General features: G+C 50.0%; 1 protein-coding gene across 1 annotated transcript in view; it reads right to left on the bottom strand.

Moving 5' to 3' along the window:
* Positions 1-12,379, bottom strand: part of LOC122366847 (regulator of G-protein signaling 7-like) — a 28,459-nt gene that overhangs the window by 5,830 nt on the left and 10,250 nt on the right. The window contains exons 5-13 of the mRNA XM_043339476.1: positions 12,080-12,196; positions 11,643-11,714; positions 10,931-11,116; positions 10,475-10,650; positions 9,731-9,934; positions 9,223-9,444; positions 8,824-8,952; positions 2,883-3,096; positions 2,104-2,146 (exon numbers count right to left, since the gene is read on the bottom strand). Of these exons, the coding sequence (XP_043195411.1) occupies positions 2,104-2,146; positions 2,883-3,096; positions 8,824-8,952; positions 9,223-9,444; positions 9,731-9,934; positions 10,475-10,650; positions 10,931-11,116; positions 11,643-11,714; positions 12,080-12,196 (1,363 nt within the window). The remainder of the gene's footprint in view (positions 1-2,103; positions 2,147-2,882; positions 3,097-8,823; positions 8,953-9,222; positions 9,445-9,730; positions 9,935-10,474; positions 10,651-10,930; positions 11,117-11,642; positions 11,715-12,079; positions 12,197-12,379) is intronic.

The raw sequence follows: 12,379 nt of genomic DNA on the forward strand, positions 1-12,379 counted from the left end.
TTAGAACACCCTCCGACAAATTACGACTCGAGACAGGATGGGACAGACTAACGACAAGAAGACGCATTCATAGATTGTCACTATATCACAAACTCGTTAAATCGAAACCAATTTTACCGAAGTACATACAAGAACTTATAACAAACACAAGGGTGACAGACACACAGTTGGTTTTAAGAAATGCCCATGACCACACGATCCAACGTCCGAAAACATCATCATATCAACGATCATTCTTTATCACCACAAGCAAAGAGTACAACGAACTACCGGCAACATTTAAATCCTTATCCATAGTAGAATTCAAAAAACACATTGTACACCATATTGGCTCCCCCCAGCCACCAAAATACTACTCGTTTGGGTCAAAGACAGGCAACATCCTACATTCGCGACTAAGAAATGGAATGTCCGATTTAAATTCACAACAATTTAACATTCAAAAACAAGATTCTCCGGCATGCCCTTGTGGTCACAGCATAGAAAGCGTTCGTCATTTCATCACAGCATGTCCATTGTTTTTACCTCAAAGACGCATCCTTTACCAAAAAGTATCGCAAATACTCCATACTAACTTTCATGAATACCAAACTAATAAAAAATTGGAAATCCTTCTTCATGGCACCAACCTAAATAGTGGCGACGGCCGGGCGGTGGCTCAACACTTCCAAACGTTCTTACTTAATTCTGGGCGCTTTACAATCCCAACACTCTGACTACTTAATTACGAGGCGGGATGGGCGTGTCTCGGTGGGGTGGCGTCGGCAACGGGGCTCTCTGGACAACCTGTAATGCGCGACGCGTTCGGCTTGGTGGCGGCGACCGGCGATTTAGTTTGTTTGAATCCATTTTAAGTTCTTGTATATGTGTGTATGTGTTTATTTGCTTGTATGTTCTTTAACAGAGCTGGTGCCTCGAATTAAGCACTTTCGAGTGCTTTTGCACCAGTTCTTACTTATCTTGATTTTGTGTATTCTTTTGTTTCTTAATAAACGTGATGATGATGATGATGATGATGACCATGTTTGGCCGAAATCGCGATTCGGCGTATGTCGGCTCGCATTAGCCGCGCGTTTGCAAGCTTTTCGTGGTTTCAAACGTTCACACATGTGATTTGATGTTGCTCCTATGCAGTAGGGTGGGTGTCAAGGTCACCTGAAGGTCAGGTCAGGTCATTGACCTTTGGTGACCTCGGTTCACTTTTCGAGTTTTACATGTTTCTAGGCTAGTTTTTGGAGCTGAATTCCAATTTAGCAATCATTTGAACATTTAAGAAATAGTTTTGGTGCCTTCGTAACATGTTACGAAGCTGTCAGAGGCGGATGACAGGTACTACGAATACCCGTCACGACCCCTACCGGTTGACCTGACCTGACCTGACCTGACCTGACCCGATCTGGTCTAAACGCTTAACGACATCATCTGTGATAAAAACTAACACGACATTCATGATCAGCACCCCGGAAAACCCCTTAGCAGCCACGCTTTACGACTTTCTAAGGTCCCGATATTCCCGATTTTTGGGTCATTGACCTGACCTGGAAGGTCAACCGATGACTTAGGACCCTAAAATTGGGTATCATTGGCTTCCTCTCGTGACGGGCAGCACGCTCGTTTTTTTCGCGAAGCTCTAGCTCTATCAGGGGCCAAACGCGAGGGGGGTCGTACCCCCCCCCCCCCCCCCGACCCTTGTGCCGTCGAAGGACTCAAAATGGCCTGTGCCGGCGAGGGTTAAGCCCTTTAGTATTTTACTTTTCCTCATAACTTCTCTCTGAGAATCCCCGGGCGATATGAGCTATGGCCTATGTCCCGGATGTGAATATCGGGATCAATATAATTAATTCATCCAAGGAGGGCCTTTGGCCAGCTCAACCATTGGGCCCTTTCGGGTGTGGAAAGTCATGGTCAACGATTTATGCACAGTACATACACACGCCCCGTGTGGAGGGCACACAATCCCCGTGCTACGTATAAACGCCACCGGACCGGGGTCACGGGTCATGGATCCATAAAGTCGCTTGCTGCATGCCCTGATGGCGCTTGTCATGCAACATGCTTGCCAATCATGCTCGCTGTGCTTAAGCAACTTCAGTAAATGCCTACCTTTCTTCTTCGCTGTTTTTGCAGCCGGACCGGTTTCCTCAGGCTGAAACCACAGAAGGAAAAGTTACGAAACGTCACGACACTTCCCTTTAAAATACAAATATCGCAGCAGATGATAACTCGGTTATAAGTGGTTATAGACTATAGTTCCATTTCGTGGTGGATGCCGACATAATAACTTGGTCTTCAAATGAAAAAAAGATAAAAAAACATGTCAATTTCTCTTTACTTTCGTACTGCCGCGCGATACCACTCAGTTATATAACTCGACATGCATTGAACCCGACATGATATCCAGTGATGCATCGATATGATAATAGATTTTGCTGGCATATCTATATGCTGTTTCATATCTATGGTGTTCCTTGGACAGGCGACATGACATGAAGTCTACAAATATATTTAGGAAGCAATTACCTACATATAATCAAGTGGGCCGGTTTCGTTTTTAAAGAACTTCTGCGCTTAAAAAACGGATCGACATGATTATCTACATGATATCTACATGATTATTCACCTACTCGCCAATTTCAAACGGCTCTCTACACTTGCCACGCATGGCGGCGCTCGTGGCGGATAATCCCTTTATAAGACAAATGGCAACAGCTGTACCATCCATAAATAATGGGAGACAAGCATCACCCTCGTGCAGTCACATTTCTTTTTGCTTGATTTCTACCAATCATTTTTGCTACTTTGTTAAAAAATCGAAGTGCGGGAAACATCATACCTGCAGGCCGCAGGGTCGAACATGCACTGCAGCCGGCCCTCTGACATACCTGCTGGTGTCGCTGCTGGGCGGCAGGACTGCTGAAGGCAGCCACCGTCGGACCGGGAGCTGTCGAGGGCCCGTTGCGCGGCGAGGAGGAGGTGACGGGCGCTGAAGCCGAACCGGCCGGAGAGAGCAGGGGCGAAGAAGGTGACGGTAGCGTCAGCTTGGGCAGGGAGACAGCCCGGGGAGACACGCCCAGGAAGATACCGGCGCTGGCAGCGCTGAAACACGCGGCAAAGCCGAGATATCACGACGGTGAACACGATCAGTACTAAAGGAGAAGTGAAAGCTCCTACAATTGTACAATTGTATTCGCACAATTGTACAATTGTACAATTGTACATACAATTATATTCGTTCTACAAAGAACGAATACAAGCAGCGCCGCGAAAATATGTAAACGAAAATATGTCGAGGGCGCGCCTGTTGATGCGGCGCCTTTCAGGTGACCTTGGCCTGGGCCGGTCACGTGGTGCTCGGGTCGGCCGCGAGCCGGGCGGCCGGAGTCAGTGGTTTTCGGAATACAGTGACGGCCGGATGCGCTGTGTGTCCGACTGCGACGGGTCCGGTCAGCTGCCGCGACATGGTGGCAGCGGTGGGATCGGTCTTGTTAGTCGGTGTGGCCGCTTTCTGTGACTATTAGACAGTGTCTCGGTGATATTCGGCCATGGGGAACCCGGACGAAGCAGCCGACGCTGGCAGCCAGCCGGTGATGCGAGTGGCACTTGGGGATTTTCCGCTGTTTGACGGCTCAACGTCTCTGGAGTCGTTTCTTCAACAGTGTGAGCGCTTATCTCACTTGGGTGGTATTCCGGTGTCGCAGCTGCCGAGTATAATCGCAGCCAGATGCCGCGGACTGGCACAGCGAGTCGTCGAGGGCGCAGCCGCTGGGGCAGAGGTGACGACAGCCCTTCGTCACGCCTTTTCTACTACCTCTACAGCGGCCGCTGCCACGCAGCTGAGCGGCCTCAAGAAGGGCAGCATGTCGGCCCTCGAGTATTCTCTGGAAGTGAAGAGAATGATACGGCTGGCATGTCCCGAGTTTTTCGACGCGACAGGGAAAGTGAAAAACTGTTGTGGCACCAGTTATCAGGCGGCTCTCTACCGACATCTGCTGGTGGGCCTCAGTGACCAGGAGAAGCTCCTCCTCTCTCGCCAGGGTGTTGCGACGTTTCAGGCAGCTGTCGACGAGTTGTTGCGAGAGGAAGCTCTTCAGGACGGCGGTGTTAGGGCCGAGGGGCCCAGAGTTCACTGGGCCGAGTGTGATGCTGTGGACGCGGCCGACGACGGCCGGCCGGAGCCGCCTCGAGCCCGGGAGGATCGGCGTCAAAGCGTGGACCGGGTGACGACTTCTCGTCGCTACAACGTGCCTCCGGGGCGCGACGGATGTGGATTCCGACGACGATCACCAGGCCCGCCGCTGGGTCGAGGTGGCCGGTCTCCCGGCCGCTCCCCGGGGCGGCGGCCCTTTGGTGACGAGTGGCGGAGCCGCGGTGACTCACGTGGCCGGTCACCGGGCGGCGGCGCTTCGGGCGCCCCGTCACCGCGATCTTCGCCGGGCCGGCGGGCCGGGGGCCGGTCCTCGGTCGACGGGCGGGATTCGTCCTCACCAGAGGACGAACAGCACCAGCGCAGACGTCCGCCGCAATGCTATGCGTGCAGAGGCTTCGGGCATCTCAAACGCGACTGCCCAAACGTGCGCCGGGGCGGACGGTGGTAAACCTTCCTATCACCAAAGTGAACATCAACGGTTTCGCGGTGAGTGATTGCCTTCTAGACACCGGGGCGACAGAAAATCTCATTGACAGTAGAGTTTTCAGTGTCCTCGCCCCTAACGCGAAACTGGAGCCGCCCGTCCCATTAGTGTCTGCTTCTGGACACAGTCTGAACACGCTGGGAACCTGTCGTCTCAGTGTAGACGTGCTGGGGAATGGTGAAACATTGACAGGTGTTGATTTTGTTGTTGTGCACAACCTGACCCATGATGTTGTGCTCGGGTGGCGGTTTTTGTCTGATAACCATGTTGTTCTTAATTGTTCCCCTTCTCAAAGTGCTAAGATTAAGTTAAGGCTGAAAAAGGCTGTCAATGTTCCCCCTCGTTCAGCGGTGTGCCTAGAGGTTAAGATAGATCGGAAGTTGTCGGATGCGGAATATCTTTTCGTTGGACAGCGGTCCAGTAACGTAGAAGTGGCTGATGCTTTGTTGAAACCCCTCTCCGACAACGTGATTCCAATATACATTAGGAATCGCACTAATCAGATGATTACAATGCACAGGCGGAGTGTGATCGGGTATGCAGAAGCAGTCGCAGATGTTGATATGTGTGAGGGTGACGCCGCTGCCGCTCCTGATGGCTGCGAGCCTGCCGATGAGCCCAACATTGAGGTGAACTCGGTTTCGGCGGATGATGGGCGGTTTGTTGGCAAGGACACAGATGAAATTTTGTCGGAATTTGTGATAGGTGACCCGATAACAGGCGCACAAAGGGACAAACTCGCCGCCTTACTAGCTACATTCCCGGAGGTATTTTCTCGCGGCTATGCTGACATTGGCAAGTTTAGGGGTGATGACGTAAATTTAGAATTACAGCCAGGAACAAGCCCTCAATTTGTCAAGCCCTATCCTATTCCTTGGTCTCGGGAGGAGCAGTTAAAATCTCAGCTTGATGAATTACAGTCCTGCGGGGTGTTAGAGGAAGGTGAGCCGGCGGACTGGAACAGTCCTATTTTATTGATTCCAAAGGGTTCGAACGAATATCGCATTGTACAGGATTTAAGGGCGCTGAATAAATGCTTGCTACCAAAGCGATTTGTTTTTCCTGAAATAGATGATTTCGTCTTTTCTCTGGGAGGTTGGAAAGTGGCTTCATCACTAGATTTGCGCCACGCCTTTTGGTGTCTTCAGTTGTCACACGAGTCGAGCAAGATTTGCGCATTCCACGCACTCGGTAAGACGTACTACCCTCGGAGAATGCCCATGGGGTGTATGCAGTCTTCGTACTTCTTGCACCTTGCAATGCGAAAAGTGTTGGGGGACATTGAAGGATGTTACCTTTACAGTGACGATATCCTATTGGTGTCTGAGACCGTAGAAGACCATTTTAAGTTACTTCATACTGTGTTTGAGCGGCTACAGTCAGCAGGATTGAAAGTAGCGCCTGAGAAATGCAAATTATTTCAGACATCTCTTAAGTATCTGGGCCATTTGATTACCCCAGATGGGATCGGGATGGATCCGGAAAGGATTCGCGTGATCCGGGACATGCCGCGCCCCGAATCGTTAAGAGAAGCGAAGAGAATTTTTGGTTTATTTTCTTGGTTTAGAAAATATGTCCCCTCGTTTTCAAGTATAGCCGAGCCGCTGGTAAAATTATGCAACGCCGAGAATTATTATTGGGATGATGAATTAACTCGGTGTTTTGATAATCTAAAAGCAGAGCTGTGCGGAAATAGAATATTGAGCTATCCAAAGAGGGGCTACCCTTTTCTCCTATATACGGACTCTTCGTCCACTGGGTCTGGTCAAATGCTCGCACAGATTTTCCCTGATGGCAGAGAGCGGGTGATCGCTTTCAGTGGAAACAGGTATAGCCGGGCTCAACGGAAGTGGACCATTTTCGAGTTGGAACTTTTCTCTTTTATTCAAGGGGTTAAAAAGTGGTACAAGTATCTAGCCGACGCGGAGTTTAAGTGGCTTTGTGATTGTAAAAGCGCCCTACAAATTTTGAAAAACAAGGATTGCGTGAACCCGAGGTTGATTCGATGGAGAGCATTTTTGAGTCAATTTCACTTCGAAACCGAGCATAGGCCTGCATCGCAAATGCAACATGTGGACGCAATTTCGCGTTTTCATGAGCGGACTGACGGGAAAATGTCTGTGTCAGATGAGGATGTGTCAGACGAGGACTCGGTTCACTCCCCCCCGGAGGGAGTTGACAAGGGCGGTGCATCAAGGCAGCCGCTGAGCCGGCCGGAGCGCGGCTGTGGCGCCTCCGGCGGCGATAGACGGGCGTCTGGGCGCGGCAGCGCGGCGGGTCCGGCTGCCGCGGATGGTGCCGCCACAGAGAGCGGTGTTTCAGGCCGGTGCGGGCCGACAGCACCGGATCCTCAGCCGGCGAGGGAAGAGGCGTCTGTGGGCGACGGAGGTGCTGGTTTTGCAACTCCTGTTGAAGCAGATCGTCGTGGCAAAGCCTACGAGGATTCAGAATCAGGGGAAATTAACCTGATTTCTGAAGATTTTCTATCGCAGTTGTCGCTTACCAGAGAATCGCTGATTTGGTACCAAAAACATGATAGGGACTGCAGATCCATCGCTCACCGTCTGCGGCATGGTAAATGGCCTCGATCCACTCCCGTGGCGCTTAGACGGGAATGTATAGCGGAATTCTCGCTGCAGAACGGGGTGCTTGTCAGATATCAGCGCGAGTTTGAGACGACGCCTGTGATCGTGTGGCCGGCGGCCAAACGGTTCGAGCTTCTGCGCTGTCATCACGACGTGAGCACAGCGGCGCACTGCGGTGCGGGTAAGATGTGCGAGGTACTTCGCCGCCGGGTGTGGCTGCCAGGTATGAAACGTCTTTGTGAGGAATACGTCCGTAGCTGTAGACGCTGCAGCAAGAAAAAGGACACACGCCCTCAAAATCCGCCTTTGATACCACAGGGGGCTGATTGCCCAAATGCGGTCCTAGTCATAGATATCGTTTCTATGCCTCGTAGTACCATTTCATCAAAATGTCAGTTGCTTACTTGTATTGACAAATTTTCAGGATTTGTTAGTGCATACCCGTTAGAAACGGGTTCGGCGGACTGTGTAGCTGATGCACTAGCTCATCACTTTCTGACGTTTGGTCCGCCTGAGCGTACGGAATGCGATGCTGGTTCGAACCTTTTGAAAAATAACAGGGTTAAAGAAATGTGTACCTTCTTTGGGGTTCAGACCAGAGTCAGTGTGGGCTATTGCCATCAGGCAGTGGGCAAAATTGAACGGCGACATTTAGACATTAAACGGCGTCTCAGAGCACTGTCGTCTTCCAATGGGGCCGATTGGGAGCTGCTCCTTCCGGGAATCCTGTTTTCGTTGAACAATGAGCCATGCCGGACACACGGATTCAGCCCATTTTTCTTGTACTTTTTACGATACCCTCATAGCCCTATTTCTGATTTAGCTACTCGTCCAGTGCGAAAGTACTCAGATGATTTCATTTCTGAAAGGTTGCGGTTATTATCGGAGGTATTCCAGCGAGCTCGGGAGCGGCAGTCTGAGCGAATGTGTGAATACAAACATTATTATGACCGGCGGCACCGAGCTAAGGATGTAGAATATCGACCTGGTGACCGCGTGTTGTGTAAAAATTTTGGAGCTAGGTCAAAGATGGATGATCCTTGGCTGGGACCTTATGTTGTAGTGCAACGTGTGGGCCGTCGCCATGTAGACGTACAGGATGATCGGGGTCGCATTCGTCGTACGCACATGCGAAATATGAAGCGTGTGTTTGAGTGTCCTGTGTGAAACCGGAAACGTCGAAAACAGGGTGTTTATGTGCGCCAACTGTTCTGTTGTACTTATGTGTGACTGCATCATATTTTGTTGTGCTGTGTAGAAAACGTTTTCGTTTTTTTTTTTTGAAAAGGGGGGAAATGTCGAGGGCGCGCCTGTTGATGCGGCGCCTTTCAGGTGACCTTGGCCTGGGCCGGTCACGTGGTGCTCGGGTCGGCCGCGAGCCGGGCGGCCGGAGTCAGTGGTTTTCGGAATACAGTGACGGCCGGATGCGCTGTGTGTCCGACTGCGACGGGTCCGGTCAGCTGCCGCGACAGATGTAGCTACGCTACGGTCAATGACTATGGCAAATCTATAACACTGAAACTCCCTCGAAGAGTTAAGTGTATGCCATGAAATGTGGAAAAACTGGCGACGAATCAGTCCCACCAGACGACAGGGTCCTACCTCACCTGGGAGTCTCTGCACAGTTCCCCTGCTCCTGATCTGAGCGGGTCGCCGTGCCCGTTGCCAAGCTCAATTTGGAGGAGGTCGTGGTCAGCGTCTTCTTTTTACCGACACCACCGAATGAAAACAGCTGCCTGCAACATCAGTATTTAATCACATGGAGTCATGGACAGTGCTCATAACGAGCGAGTACGGAGATTTAAGCACACTCCTCTATCACGGCGGAAAATCTTAGATTTAGTTACCCAGCCGATTTTTGGGGGGCATTGATAATATAGCAATCAGCGTATTCGGATCCCACTGTCTAGTTGAGCGTATACATTTTTAGTCGACCTAGGGCTAAAACTTTCCCGACTTATGGGAGTAGGACGTGGAATGCAAAACTGAAACCAATGCAAACTGACCGTTTCTTTGACGAGGGGTTGACGGCGTTGGTGAGCAGGTTGCCGTAGTGTTCGGACCGCAGGAAGCGCGGGTAGCAATCTTTCTTCAGTAGCAGCTCGTAGACGTGGTCGGCAGCCTGGTCGAACGTGAAGCGGCTCGGGTTCTTCATCAGCTTCTGGGTCTTCTCCATGGTTCTGCCGTCTATGTTGATCTCACACGGTGCACCGGGACGTAAAAACTCGCTGGAACACACATACATTTTGTGTTTAACTTCTATTGTGACTGATCTAGTCAAGTGCAATAACCGATAATCTCTAGATCCATAAATGCAGTAATCCCACGCTTTATCTAATCGGTGATCTTTGGGTTTAAATACGGTATTCCTATTACATCATCCACTGAGATAGGGATAACGGATTCAAAGCACTTTGATCGGTTTGACGGTGATGCATACAGATGTGGAAGCACCGGTTTTTGTACACGAGCTAACGGGACTCACTGCGTTAGATGGATTTATTGGTATCTTACGAGTAAATGGCGCTGACTCGGCTCTCCACGTCACTGAGAGCCGCCTTCCTCAGCTGGTGGACGGCCGTCCAGAATCGGATGTTCTCGTGACTGTGCTCCTTCTGCATACATTTGGTGATCTCGTGAAGGCCAGTCGGGTCGGCAGCCAGCTCATCCAGACTAATGGCCCAGCGGCGCACGCGCCACTCCGTCGGGCACTCCACCCTGTCAAAACACAGCCGAAACACCGGAATCGCTCACCATAGTGACACCGTAAGTATTTATCGCAACCGTGTGCACGGCAACGGGCAATATATTGTGCTGGCCATGGCTTGATTGACCCGCTCGTTATCTTTTGAGTTGTGTGCACTTCCTGTATCGGCATGTGAGCACGAGCGAATCTTAATTAGACGAGCTCTACAGTGCACACCACAGATGTAGGACTATTTCGAAGATAACTGGTAAATGAAATTATGACGAGCTGATCAGAAACCTTACGAGATGTCTGTACTTATTAGAGACTTGGTGGATGGCTCGGATTAAATTTCAAGCATATTAGCGTCACTAATTTATTCAACGAATAAGTAGCGAGTATTGCGAATAGCTAGCAAAAAAAAAAGTTATATAGCACACATACTCGAAACAGGGTACAGTAAGATGAGAGCCTCTCCATGGAAGCATTCATTAACGCCTTTGATATGATGTGCACTGTGTGGGATGCAGGTGAGAAAGCAGAGCGTTTGGACACTGCGCTCACTCACTCACAGGGGCTGGCCAAGCTCCATGAACGTGGGGTCGTCGGTGAGCCACGGGTTGCTGGGCAGCACGGGTGACAGCAGCGGGTCAAACTCCAGGTAGGTCTCGTAGCTGGCCACCAGACACTCGGCGGCCTGGGACACCTTGGAGCGCGCCCGCATCAAACAGCCACGGAGATGCCGTAGCTGAAATGCAAATAAATGTTAAATTGATGATAAAAAGTTGCTGATATGTCGTATCAAAAGCATAATGATAGAAAGAAGTCGGCCAGCGTTGAGTATACATAGTACATACGGTATCCGTATGCCAAACAATACAGGAACATATAGATAATGCGATGACATGAATGCGAGAGAGAAGATGAAACTATTGTGCTGAGTCGATGCGTATCATTTGAGTTTTCCGAGCACAAATGCCAATCTCGGTATGCTAACCCTACTCGACAGACTAGTGACCGGATCTGACCTCCGCAGTGAGGCTGGCCCGGCTGTTCCGTTCGGTGCCGGTAGCGGCCGCCCTGCCCGGCTGCACGGGCCGGCACTCCAGGCTGCTGGTGAACCCCGGCGGCGGCATGTACACCCGCCAGTAGGCACGCTCCTGGCTGTCCGCCACCAGCTTGTCGCCTCTGGAGCGCTCCTTCGCAGCCTTCAGCTGTGGGTCGTGGAACTGCTGTCAGCGCACGGTCACCAATACGCTCCTTAGTGGCCGTTTGCTGTCGGTAGGGTGTGGAACTGCCACGCCGTCGTGCAGAAGCAGAGGTTCACGTCTAAGGACAATCCTCGGCGCCCATTAGCAGTCGGCAATAAGCAAATGACTGTCAATTCCGCTTTCACAGTGCTAATACCCAAACTCAGGATGTCAGACCGTATGATGATTTGCCTGTTTGAGCGGGTAAATCTACCCATCATATAGCAAAACAACGGCATTACCTGGTGGTTCGATGGTTGGATATTTAGGTATTCAGATGTTACAGCTTACGCATAGGTATTACGCACCCAAAATACAAAAGCAAATGGGAAGACTTGACGTGGATCTAAAGGAAACAGTCCAATGGCCGTTGTGTCTAATGAACTGCATTTCCATTAATCTGAGTCGGTAATAAGCTAATAAAGTATCGTTCGTTCCACCCACGTTTAAAAACGCCACCTAGTTAAATTAGAAGTAAGTACGCACTCACCTGTTCTTCCGCTTGCATAACAATAAATTCCCATTTTGACGAGAGCGTTTTCTTCAGCTGGTCGTATGCTTCCTGAAATCAGAATTACCCTAAGTAAGGAAATTCACAGAAACTAAGCAGTTGTTAGCGAGTAGTCCTAACTAACAGGTTATTGAATTTCTTATCACTTTTTTAACGTGGACACATTTATTTGGGCACGTAGGTACAATATGGTACATAATGAGTATACACGATACAAAACCAGAGCCATGAACGTAACAGCTCCCGGGAGGGATCGAAAAACTTAGATGACCTAAAACGATCTCAGTGGAGTCAAATACGAGTATAACATGCGAGCGAGCGCAGCGCTATCTACAATTAATTATGTCGCATAATACCTACAACTTCATCTATAATATGTATATAATGAATCTCTCAGCAAGTAATAGCTTATTTACCATTTCATATTCCTCCAGCGCGTCTTTTTGTTTTCCTCTGATCATTTTCTTCTGGATGTAGATGGCATAGTCTGTGGGGTCGGGCACGTGATTCTGCGACGGCCAGTAGTAGGGAGTCTGCAACGCGAATCATGTGGCGGTTATCGATAGGTATGGATCGTGAGGCGAAGCGTATTCAAGTGAGAGAAAGCATTTTTATTTGCGTGCATTAGCATGAATAACTAGCCTATGTTTTGCAACCGAACAACCACATTACCTACCAACCATGGCTTAAAAATCAATTGCTTAATTAAATAAATC

Source organism: Amphibalanus amphitrite, unplaced genomic scaffold, assembly GCF_019059575.1.
Source record: "Amphibalanus amphitrite isolate SeventyFive unplaced genomic scaffold, NRLGWU_Aamphi_draft 000834F_arrow, whole genome shotgun sequence".
Lineage (NCBI taxonomy): Eukaryota > Metazoa > Arthropoda > Thecostraca > Balanomorpha > Balanidae > Amphibalanus > Amphibalanus amphitrite.